Source organism: Nematostella vectensis, chromosome 1, assembly GCF_932526225.1.
Source record: "Nematostella vectensis chromosome 1, jaNemVect1.1, whole genome shotgun sequence".
In the NCBI taxonomy this organism is placed as follows: Eukaryota; Metazoa; Cnidaria; class Anthozoa; order Actiniaria; family Edwardsiidae; genus Nematostella; species Nematostella vectensis.
This window is the reverse complement of record NC_064034.1, coordinates 14,884,924-14,896,612: the sequence shown is the minus strand read 5'-3', so window position 1 is coordinate 14,896,612 and position 11,689 is coordinate 14,884,924. Positions and strand designations below refer to the sequence as shown.

The 11,689-nt window shown below is 38.4% G+C and overlaps 1 protein-coding gene across 8 annotated transcripts; it reads left to right on the top strand.

Annotated features, from left to right (window-relative positions):
- The first annotated feature begins 633 nt into the window (after positions 1–633).
- LOC125556760 lies at positions 634–7,339 on the top strand. 8 transcript variants are annotated; one of them, XM_048723712.1, is made up of 17 exons: positions 639–967; positions 1,659–1,792; positions 1,920–1,949; positions 2,262–2,303; positions 2,568–2,606; positions 2,739–2,792; positions 2,915–2,971; positions 3,071–3,112; positions 3,253–3,297; positions 3,749–3,796; positions 4,168–4,292; positions 5,122–5,219; positions 5,393–5,463; positions 6,033–6,122; positions 6,450–6,567; positions 6,925–6,978; positions 7,282–7,339. In XM_048723712.1, exons 1-17 carry the CDS (start codon positions 750–752, stop codon positions 7,316–7,318), a joined length of 1,302 nt encoding a protein of 433 aa, XP_048579669.1. In that variant the 5' UTR covers positions 639–749; the 3' UTR covers positions 7,319–7,339. The 8 variants fall into 8 exon arrangements, with proteins under 8 accessions (XP_048579711.1, XP_048579669.1, XP_048579688.1 ...); XM_048723731.1 differs by lacking the exon at positions 3,071–3,112; XM_048723738.1 differs by lacking the exon at positions 2,739–2,792 and having other exon boundaries at positions 641–967.
- Positions 7,340–11,689: the final 4,350 nt, after the last annotated feature.

Here is an 11,689-nt window from a genome sequence, read left to right as displayed (position 1 = left end):
ACTACCCCTAGCCTGCGTAGCGGTTCAAGGGAGAGAGACGGGGGGAGGGGGGCTTAGAGAAGAAAAAGCGAGCGCCTCTACCTCTCCCCTTCCCTTGAGCCGCCACTACCTAACTACCCCGGGTTGAAAATCTAAAATTAATTAAAAAAGGTGGTGATCGTCGGCAAAATATATTTTAACACTTAGGAAAAGCACTACTAGCCTGCATGCGGCCGGAAATAGTTCTATTATTACCGTAATAACGGAACTATTTCCGGCTGGACGCAGGCTAAAGCACTACTAGCATCAACATGTTTTGCAGCTTAATTTTAAGTACAAAAGCGCCGATCGAGTCGATGGAATAGGAAGGTGTCTTAGGCTGCTAGCATGGCTCTCGTCTGACCACGGAACGCCTAGTGTGTCCGAAATCAGTATTTAGAACTACAACCGGGCTATGGGATTACAAGACGCCCCCCCTCGGGCTATCGACATTCCTTTCAATCTTCATACAAAGAAGTACCGAATTTCCCCTTCCTACATAACGCCCTTGGTTCCCGAATATGCTTCCTACGCCTAGCCTGCGTGCATCCGGGTTCGAAGTTTTTTCTCTGTAACAGAGTAAAAACTATGATACCGGATGCACGCAAGCTACGCCGGCTTATTGGTCCTGTTGACCGAGTCTCATATTACACGTCACATGTTATGTCCGCTTAAGCACGGTTCGGAAGGTTCTTGATCAGTGTGCGAGTTTTTACGTGGAAGACGAAGCTATGAGAAAAGCAAAGTGTACCTCACTGAGAACGATCTTTTTGTCCGAAAAAGACCTAAATTTTGATTGCGTGCCCAGAGGGAGCAGGCTGAAACAGGCGGAGCGAGAGGGGAGAGTCCAAACCTTAGACCTGGCCACCAATCACTCCAGCGAGGATGTCCTAAGCATCCTAAAATCAAAATTTCCGACGCTACGTAATGAACTGGAGTTGCCAAAGAGGTAAGTGTCTTTGCAAGTACACGTATTGCCTTTCTTATCCCAGTATTGATGTCATATAATTCGCCCCTGGCCTAAGTTACAATCCGTTACAATGCGGTGAAGCCATTTCAAGGGACAAGTTATTTGTTGCGTAACGAATTCCTCTTTGTCGTTTTCACCGGGTAAACTCCAAGTGTAAGAAACAAAACTTTATTTCTGTGAATTAGAAGTTTCGTGTACCAAATAGTTAACGACGGAAAATTTAAACCATATTAAAATGGTTATATTTCAAATGCGCTTCTTGTGGTAAAATGATAGCCAGAACATGTATTACACATGTCACCGGATTTCCGGTGCTATTAAGCCCACTCTATTACAGTAAAAACCCATTTATATAAGACCAGGGAACTATTCCCTGATAAGGCCAAGCTCACTCCCGCGTAGTTTTTGCGACAGCAGCTTTAAAAACATATATATTTTTAACTAAAAGCCCTTTTCACATTCTATAGACATCTGCTTTCTATAAGTGAAGAAACACTCGCTTTGTATTCGGCATAAAAGGTGGTCAAAGGGCGCCTATTGGGTGGGGTCGCTTATTTGAACGCGTGCGCGTATACGAATCATCGAAAGTGGCGATTAATTTGGGACCACTGATTGGAAAGCTGGTTTATAGATGTATATTGCTTTTGAACGCTTTTGTCATTCATTCCAGACTTCAGTTCCTTCAGCCAGGGGCACAAGGCAACAACGGCTGGAATGTTGCCTTTTACGGGGTCCCTACTGGCCAGGAAATTTACCATGCGTTTAATCGAACGAAAAGGATGTATTTCTGTCTAAGGACAAAAGGTAAGAGAAGAGCTTAAAAAACTAAGTGCTAAAAAACTTTATTGCATAAGTAAGTCTACATGATTCATTGCAGCATTTAGAAAACAAATCAAATTTCATGTATCAATTTGTATCATTTTGCGAGCAGATTTAAGCAGCAGCACCACCCCAACACCAGGTAAGGCCCCCTTTGTCAGTTATCTAAACTTATTTTCTCTAAACTCAATAAGTGCTATCATTAATAAGGAATATAATTGAATAACAGGGGCGACCAAGAAGTCACCCCCAAGGGGGAGGGCCATAATTTTTAGACCCCATTTTTGGGGAGGGTAGAGATTTTTGAACCCCAAAAAATTCAACTTAGAAGCCCTCCACACCTCCCACCCCCCAAATAAATATTGACCCTTCCCTAAGAAACAAAGAATAGAAGGGGGGTGCTGCTGGAGTCTATAATTCTATTATTATTCACTTTTCAAACTGTTTTATGTAGCCACCAGTGATGAAGGTGACAACAGCGATAAATATAATCAACGTGAGTTTGCATTATTTAATCGGGCAACCACATTTTGAACATGAAAATAAAGAAAATGAATTTCTTATTCTCTATTATTTCAATCTTTGACACTTTCACCTATATATATATAACAGCTCCTGTAAAGTTGAGCACTATTTTGGCTCCCAGTGAAAGACTTCAACTGGAGTATATATATATACCATCATTTAGCTTAAAGCACACCTACTTCTTCTATAAAAAACACTAGTTATGGTAAATAAAAAAGTTTTTTTTATGTTCTAGCACTAAGCACTCAAATAAAGAAAAAAGAGTCCTCTAAAGGTGAATATGATCTACAACAATTTATGATGACAACACATTTTGATTCTTAATCATCTATAAAGTACTAGACTATTACATTTTTCTTTTCAAGTAGTTCCTCTTATAATAAAATTAAAAAAGTTTTTGCTATAGTCCTTAGTATAAACCCTCCTGGAAAAGGCAAGAAACCTGACAAGCCCTCTAAAGGTGAATATAATAAACATCTTGTTATCTACAAAACCCACCATATTATTCCCTTATTATACATATATAAAGATTTAGCTATTCAATGCTTTTTTAAAATATAATTGTTATTCTTGTTTTTATAGTCCACCTCAGAGGTAGTCCATCTTCATCCCCTTCTAGTGGGGACGACCTTGTACCTGGTAGGACCTGTTATAGCCTATATTTTTCCCCTAATGCTGGTTTCCATTAAAAAATGTTGAATAAGAAAACAAAATCATAACCATTTCTAATTTGCATAGTTCTTGAATACAAGGAAGTCAAAGAGAAGAGCGAGTTGAATGGTAAGCAAGGGCACATTTATTGATTTCTTTCTTTAGTTAATTCCTTTTATCCTAGAATTTCTCTGTATTATAGGAATCCACTACAGTGCAGATACAATGGAGATTTTAATGACGATAAAACAATTTTTTTTATCTTCTAGCCCTTAGCAACCCTGGAAAGGGAAAATCAACGGATCCCTCTAAAGGTAAATATGAATATATCTTATTATCTACAAAACCCAAGTAAATTCTAAATTATACATAGAGATTTAGCCATATGCAAGTTTTCTTTTTAATTATTATTTTTGTTTGATTTGTAGTCCATTAGACAGGGTTCCCATGACAGAGGTCCATGGAATCACCATTATTAATTTGCATCATAAATGTATTACAAATCATGAAATAGTATTTTCATTGCACATCTTTCTCTTTTGTCATCTCACTTTTCCTATAATATCTCTGTATCATAAGAAATTATTTAAGTGCAGATATTCAGTGCAGATACTGGTGGGGTGGTGGTCCTCTTATTGTTATAAAATAAGCGTTATACTGTGGAGATCCTAATTATTATAAAATAACTGTTTCCTATGTTCTTCTTAGCAAGTGGATATGGAGAATGCCCCCATTGACAATTAGTTGTATTTTTTTTTTTTTCAGGAGAATTCTTAAAGGAAATAAATTTGCACTCAAGTTTTGGAGTTGTTGGTAAGAATTCAAATCAAACGCATGCTAATAAAACCAGGGGAAAATCAATACATGGTTTGCTTTAAGTTTTATTTTGTGCAACTCTCTGAAAAGAGAGTAGTTTTTGCATAGTTTAATTAATCAGCTAATATGAGAGAAACAGAGGAACAGAGGAAAGTAAGGAAAAAGAGCTGCCACATTATTATACAATCATTTTACTATAGAGATCCATTATGCTGTATTAATTTTAAATTTAATTGCAATAGTTTAATTGCTTTATGAAGGCCACTTGTGTGTTTGAAATAGTATACCATTTATGTTATAGCTTCAATACAAATTTCTCATTATACATATTGTTGGAATTGTAATAGGCAATGGTTCTTTTTATTTAGTTGGAACAGTAAGGGAGGATGAGTATGAGTTTGGTTTTCTGAACCAAAGCATCACAAAGGGCCAGATGTGGTATCACACACAGGCACTTGGGGACCTGTGTGTGGTACTCGAAAATTACCATCAGGTACAGTAAAATAAATCTGTGTGTGAGAACCTAGATTTTCTCCTTTTGGGCAAAAGAGGTTCTTATATTTTGGGGTACTTTAAATTAAGGCATACCGAGTTGCAACACTAGGATCCATAAACTACAGAAGTATGTATAGATACAAAGCCACCTTGCTATTATAGAGATATCCTACTGTATGTATCTGCAATCTCATCGTTATGGAAGAGCAAAATGTTTAACATATTTATATTTTAAAGCCTCATAATTTCTTTCCTTTTCTCGTGGTGTGACTTACCCTGTTTCCGGAGCATGGAACTTCTCTATTTAGAGACGTTCAAGGCTCTGGAACCAGGGTAGGAGCGACCATCATATAAAGAACCTTTAGAATTTTACAATAAAGTCTATTATTTCTGCCCATATGTTCTTAAACAAAGACCCGCACTTTGAAAGAGCTTAGCTCCGCCCCTTTTCAGCTGAATAAAATTCAGACTTCAAGATGACAACACACTGTGTGGATATTTTTTTATTGTGTTATCATTAATAATTTGAAGCTCATTTTACAAATGGACTCATTCTTCAAGTTTTGATTGGTCCGGTATCCTGACCACATGAGATCCAATAAAAAACCTCTTGACTTGCTAAAACAAAATTCGCGGGTAAGCTCACGGAACGAAATGGCTGTACGGTCGGTTTTCGCCTGAGTCGTCACATTTAGGGTAATAACTTGCCATATTACTGTTTATGTTAGTTTCATCATCATTTTCTTGCACATATTCTTGTATATAAAACATCTACAGTATTATAGTTTTCCCAAAATTGTGTAACAATGGAATGATGCTTTGTTTAGGCATGTATACAAGCCAAGTACTCTGGCAGATCATTGCTTATCTGCTCAGGGGTTGAACCAGATGAGCCAGCCAACTACATGCTGGCAAGTTTCTTCAGGTAAACACTATAGTCATGGATAAAATGTCAGCAATCAATAAAATTGAGTTAAACCCCAACAATGTTGTTTAGCATTACTACAAATCTTTACTCGGTTTGCTTCTCAGCCTCTTGACCCATGTTGTTCAAAATGTTTTTATTCAAATCTAATACTGTTGGCTATGTTTTATTAGGGATGTCGAAGACTTGGAGGTCAAACCTCTGCTATGTGTGTGTTTCGAAGGCACAGATGATGAGAGGGCAGGTATAGTATTTTTAATGATGCAACTGTATCTTAATGAATATTATTGGGGGGGCTGTTAAAATGTTAAAGGAGAAAGCATTTTCTTAACAGTAAAAAAGCTTAAAGTTATTAGTGAGGTTTGTCAATCTGTGCCACGAGGCTTCCTTCCTATTGAAATCTAAGCTATGTTTTCAACATGTTTTGGTGCTGGATTGAGTATGGATTATTCTGAGTTTTATGTACTCAAAGTTTGGCAATCGAGTCTCCATGCCTTTCCAAACTTGATTTAGTTTTAACATATAAATTTCCCCATACTGTAACATTTCTTTATTAACCACTGACAGATAGCAGCCCTTACTGCCTGTGCCTAAAGAAGGATGCAGTAAATCTGCATCGCATGTAACAGTAAAAGTCCTACTTAACTGGAAAATGTCTTATACTGTATTATCATGAATTAGTGTAAATAAAATGCAGCTCTGGAAAGCTCTAGCACCTTTTGCTTTTGCCTCCTCTTTTAAACATTCACAAGAGCCACTATGTTCCAAAACACACTAAGGGTTTAGTCATTCCCTCTTGTAACATTTTTTTAGTATCCAGAAATCATGGCCATGGGAGGGAACCAATACTGTTGGTGTTGCGTGCTATTGGTTCCAACCTAGGAGTTGTTGCCCGTGCAGAAGGTTGGTACTTAAAAGATTATCATTCAGAGTTGCATTATTGCTGTGCACTATTGGCAGCAAAATTGCTCCCACCCAAGCCTCAAATAATGGCCCCCTTAGTAAGGGGAGATGTAGGGACGATGTTGTTTACTCTGTTTACTGTCCCAAGTTGTTTTGACGTCAATTTGATGTTACTCAAAAATTTAAAGACATATTTGCACTGTAAAATGTACTGTATAACTGAATGGCTTTTGAAAACAAGGTGCACATCACATCCAATAATTCAAATATTTAATTTTCTTCTATTTTATTGATGGCCCATTAACATCACAATTTATTCTTTAATAGATGTCAATCTCAGCACTTTTGATGGAAGGGTCATCCTCAAAGCCCTAAGCATAAAGGAAAAAAAGGAAAAAAAAAAAAGAGAAGGAATAAAGACAACAAGAAAACTGTTGATCACAAGGTGGGTAGGAGATGGAATTTTATTTTCAATGTGTTTGTAAGCCTATGCTGAAGCTCAACCTCACACACTATGCTGATGATATAATCTTTTTGCAGATGTTGTGCCATTAGCCTATAAATAACAACGAAAAATTAAGGTCGTAAAAAAATTCAGGCAAAAAACTTCACACAATATTGTTAATTGTTCCATTTCCATTTTTGTTACACTTTACTGTAATTTTGGTCCAGCTAAAGAACGGAAATAACTTGTTTCTTCGGACTCTTTTTTATAGAGGTTCAAGGTTCCAACTGAATCATCATTTCTAACTTAGCTTATTTTATTAATAATTGTTTTTGGGCTTATTTTTTGCCTCTCTAGACTGGCTATGATCCTGACATGGATTCTAAATCAGATACGGGCGAAGAGCATGAGGTAAAGTGAATATATGACCAAAAAAATTGAATGAAAAAGATTTTTAAGAATAAGGACGTATTTACTTTTGTCTCATGATCTACATTTTACAAATATTTTTTTTTCTATATATGCTTGTACTTTGTTTCTAGATGTTGGTTATTATTATTGTTTTGCCTATTTAATCAATTATGAGGCTTTAAATAATTGTCTACCAACCTCAGTTATTTTTTAACAAATGGTGAATAGGATCTGGGGGAATACCAGTTTATACTTGTATTACAATACTTTTCTAAGTACTAACAGTTTGTTTGTATTGAATAGGTTCACTTCAAAAGTGAATTGTTGCAGACTTTCATAGGGGGCAATGACACCACAATAGGTAAGTCGATAGACAGACCACATATGAAACATGGAAGCAGTTTATTCATTGCACTTATTTTTCAAGAATTTGTTTAAGCCTTAAGGATTATTCTTGCAGTTTACAAGTGCCTGCACTATTCATAGTGGAAAACAATTATCCGTACTACAATATTGGTCTGAGCCCAGGCTATCTTTATAAGTTGAAAACAATTACATCAATTGTATCTGTACATGATATTCAGTTTACTATACAGTACAGCAGATTTGCAAACACACAAACTTGATCGATTACAAGTTTTTGGACAATAGTAATTGTATGGGAAAAACAATATGATTGGATAAACATAAGCTAAAGAAACATTTTCTCTTTTAGAAGAAAACAACAAGCAACTCATGAAAAGAAAAGCTAGGGGCAAAGCAAGCAGAAAAGCAAAGAAGTTCAACAAGGGGAAAGATATTTAGTAGTTGACACCAAAATTGGCAGTAGATCAGTAATTATAAATGAGTAGTTTAGTTAGATACTCAAGACCTCATCATCATTTTAGTTGCACTTGTACCAAAGCTATTGAACCAAAGCTATTGAGTTTTTTTCACAATAGAAAATATAGGACAAAAATGAAAATACATGAACATCAAATTATTTCAAAGCGATCTGAACAGGACAGTCCTGCTGGCTGTCTCAGATGCTGGGTTCTTTATATAGGATTAGCCTATACCTGGACAGGGCTTTGGTTTTAGTCCAAATTGCTTATTGATGCCGGTTAATTTTTGCCATAGTCCTGCTGGCTGTCTCAGACGCTGGACTCCTTATATAGGATTAGCCTATATCTGGACAGGGCTTTGGTTTTAGTCCAAATTTCCTATTGATGCCGGTTAATTTTTGCCATAGTCCTGCTGGCTGTCTCAGACGCTGGACTCCTTATATAGGATTAGCCTATATCTGGACAGGGCTTTGGTTTTAGTCCAAATTTCCTATTGATGCCGGTTAATTTTTGCCATAGTCCTGCTGGCTGTCTCAGACGCTGGACTCCTTATATAGGATTAGCCTATATCTGGACAGGGCTTTGGTTTTAGTCCAAATTTCCTATTGGGGCCGGTTAATTTTTGCCATAGTCCTGCTGGCTGTCTCAGACGCTGGACTCCTTATATAGGATTAGCCTATATCTGGACAGGGCTTTGGTTTTAGTCCAAATTTCCTATTGATGCCGGTTAATTTTTGCCATAGTCCTGCTGGCTGTCTCAGACGCTGGACTCCTTATATAGGATTAGCCTATATCTGGACAGGGCTTTGGTTTTAGTCCAAATTTCCTATTGATGCCGGTTAATTTTTGCCATAGTCCTGCTGGCTGTCTCAGACGCTGGACTCCTTATATAGGATTAGCCTATATCTGGACAGGGCTTTGGTTTTAGTTCAAATTTTCTATTTTTTTAATTTTTGCCATAGTCCTGCTGGCTGTCTCAGACGCTGGACTCCTTATATAGGATTAGCCTATATCTGGACAGGGCTTTGGTTTTAGTCCAAATTTCCTATTGGGGCCGGTTAATTTTTGCCATAGTCCTGCTGGCTGTCTCAGACGCTGGACTCCTTATATAGGATTAGCCTATATCTGGACAGGGCTTTGGTTTTAGTTCAAATTTTCTATTGATGCCGGTTAATTTTTGCCATAGTCCTGCTGGCTGTCTCAGACGCTGGACTCCTTATATAGGATTAGCCTATATCTGGACAGGGCTTTGGTTTTAGTTCAAATTTTCTATTTTTTTAATTTTTGCCATAGTCCTGCTGGCTGTCTCAGACGCTGGACTCCTTATATAGGATTAGCCTATATCTGGACAGGGCTTTGGTTTTAGTCCAAATTTCCTATTGGGGCCGGTTAATTTTTGCCATAGTCCTGCTGGCTGTCTCAGACGCTGGACTCCTTATATAGGATTAGCCTATATCTGGACAGGGCTTTGGTTTTAGTTCAAATTTTCTATAGATGCCGGTTAATTTTTGCCATAGTCCTGCTGGCTGTCTCAGACGCTGGACTCCTTATATAGGATTAGCCTATATCTGGACAGGGCTTTGGTTTTAGTCCAAATTTCCTATTGGGGCCGGTTAATTTTTGCCATAGTCCTGCTGGCTGTCTCAGACGCTGGACTCCTTATATAGGATTAGCCTATATCTGGACAGGGCTTTGGTTTTAGTCCAAATTTCCTATTGGGGCCGGTTAATTTTTGCCATAGTCCTGCTGGCTGTCTCAGACGCTGGACTCTTTATATAGGATTAGCCTATATCTGGACAGGGCTTTGGTTTTAGTCCAAATTTCCTATTGATGCCGGTTAATTTTTGCCATAGTCCTGCTGGCTGTCTCAGACGCTGGACTCCTTATATAGGATTAGCCTATATCTGGACAGGGCTTTGGTTTTAGTCCAAATTTCCTATTGATGCCGGTTAATTTTTGCCATAGTCCTGCTGGCTGTCTCAGACGCTGGACTCCTTATATAGGATTAGCCTATATCTGGACAGGGCTTTGGTTTTAGTCCAAATTTTCTATTTTTTTAATTTTTGCCATAGTCCTGCTGGCTGTCTCAGACGCTGGACTCCTTATATAGGATTAGCCTATATCTGGACAGGGCTTTGGTTTTAGTCCAAATTTCCTATTGGGGCCGGTTAATTTTTGCCATAGTCCTGCTGGCTGTCTCAGACGCTGGACTCCTTATATAGGATTAGCCTATATCTGGACAGGGCTTTGGTTTTAGTTCAAATTTTCTATTGATGCCGGTTAATTTTTGCCATAGTCCTGCTGGCTGTCTCAGACGCTGGACTCCTTATATAGGATTAGCCTATATCTGGACAGGGCTTTGGTTTTAGTCCAAATTTCCTATTGGGGCCGGTTAATTTTTGCCATAGTCCTGCTGGCTGTCTCAGACGCTGGACTCCTTATATAGGATTAGCCTATATCTGGACAGGGCTTTGGTTTTAGTCCAAATTTCCTATTGATGCCGGTTAATTTTTGCCATAGTCCTGCTGGCTGTCTCAGACGCTGGACTCCTTATATAAGATTAGCCTATATCTGGACAGGGCTTTGGTTTTAGTTCAAATTTTCTATAGATGCAAGTTAATTTCTACCATAGTCCTGCTGGCTGTCTCAGACGCTGGACTCCTTATATAGGATTAGCCTATATCTGGACAGGGCTTTGGTTTTAGTTCAAATTTTCTATTGATGCCGGTTAATTTTTGCCATAGTCCTGCTGGCTGTCTCAGACGCTGGACTCCTTATATAGGATTAGCCTATATCTGGACAGGGCTTTGGTTTTAGTTCAAATTTTCTATTTTTTTAATTTTTGCCATAGTCCTGCTGGCTGTCTCAGACGCTGGACTCCTTATATAGGATTAGCCTATATCTGGACAGGGCTTTGGTTTTAGTCCAAATTTCCTATTGGGGCCGGTTAATTTTTGCCATAGTCCTGCTGGCTGTCTCAGACGCTGGACTCCTTATATAGGATTAGCCTATATCTGGACAGGGCTTTGGTTTTAGTTCAAATTTTCTATAGATGCCGGTTAATTTTTGCCATAGTCCTGCTGGCTGTCTCAGACGCTGGACTCCTTATATAGGATTAGCCTATATCTGGACAGGGCTTTGGTTTTAGTCCAAATTTCCTATTGGGGCCGGTTAATTTTTGCCATAGTCCTGCTGGCTGTCTCAGACGCTGGACTCCTTATATAGGATTAGCCTATATCTGGACAGGGCTTTGGTTTTAGTTCAAATTTTCTATTGATGCCGGTTAATTTTTGCCATAGTCCTGCTGGCTGTCTCAGACGCTGGACTCCTTATATAGGATTAGCCTATATCTGGACAGGGCTTTGGTTTTAGTTCAAATTTTCTATTTTTTTAATTTTTGCCATAGTCCTGCTGGCTGTCTCAGACGCTGGACTCCTTATATAGGATTAGCCTATATCTGGACAGGGCTTTGGTTTTAGTCCAAATTTCCTATTGGGGCCGGTTAATTTTTGCCATAGTCCTGCTGGCTGTCTCAGACGCTGGACTCCTTATATAGGATTAGCCTATATCTGGACAGGTCTTTGGTTTTAGTCCAAATTTCCTATTGATGCTGGTTAATTTTTGCCATAGTCCTGCTGGCTGTCTCAGACGCTGGACTCCTTATATAGGATTAGCCTATATCTGGACAGGGCTTTGGTTTTAGTCCAAATTTCCTATTGGGGCCGGTTAATTTTTGCCATAGTCCTGCTGGCTGTCTCAGACGCTGGACTCCTTATATAGGATTAGCCTATATCTGGACAGGTCTTTGGTTTTAGTCCAAATTTCCTATTGATGCTGGTTAATTTTTGCCATAGTCCTGCTGGCTGTCTCAGACGCTGGACTCCTTA

Coding starts and splice junctions, on each gene's coding strand:
- LOC125556760 (XM_048723712.1), top strand. CDS start 750: ATGAGAAAAGCAAAGTGTACCTCACTGAGAACGATCTTTTTGTCCGAA. Junction 2,607..2,738: donor GAAAAAAGAGTCCTCTAAAG/GTGAATATGATC, acceptor TTTTTGCTATAG/TCCTTAGTATAAACCCTCCT. Junction 5,464..6,032: donor CACAGATGATGAGAGGGCAG/GTATAGTATTTT, acceptor ACATTTTTTTAG/TATCCAGAAATCATGGCCAT.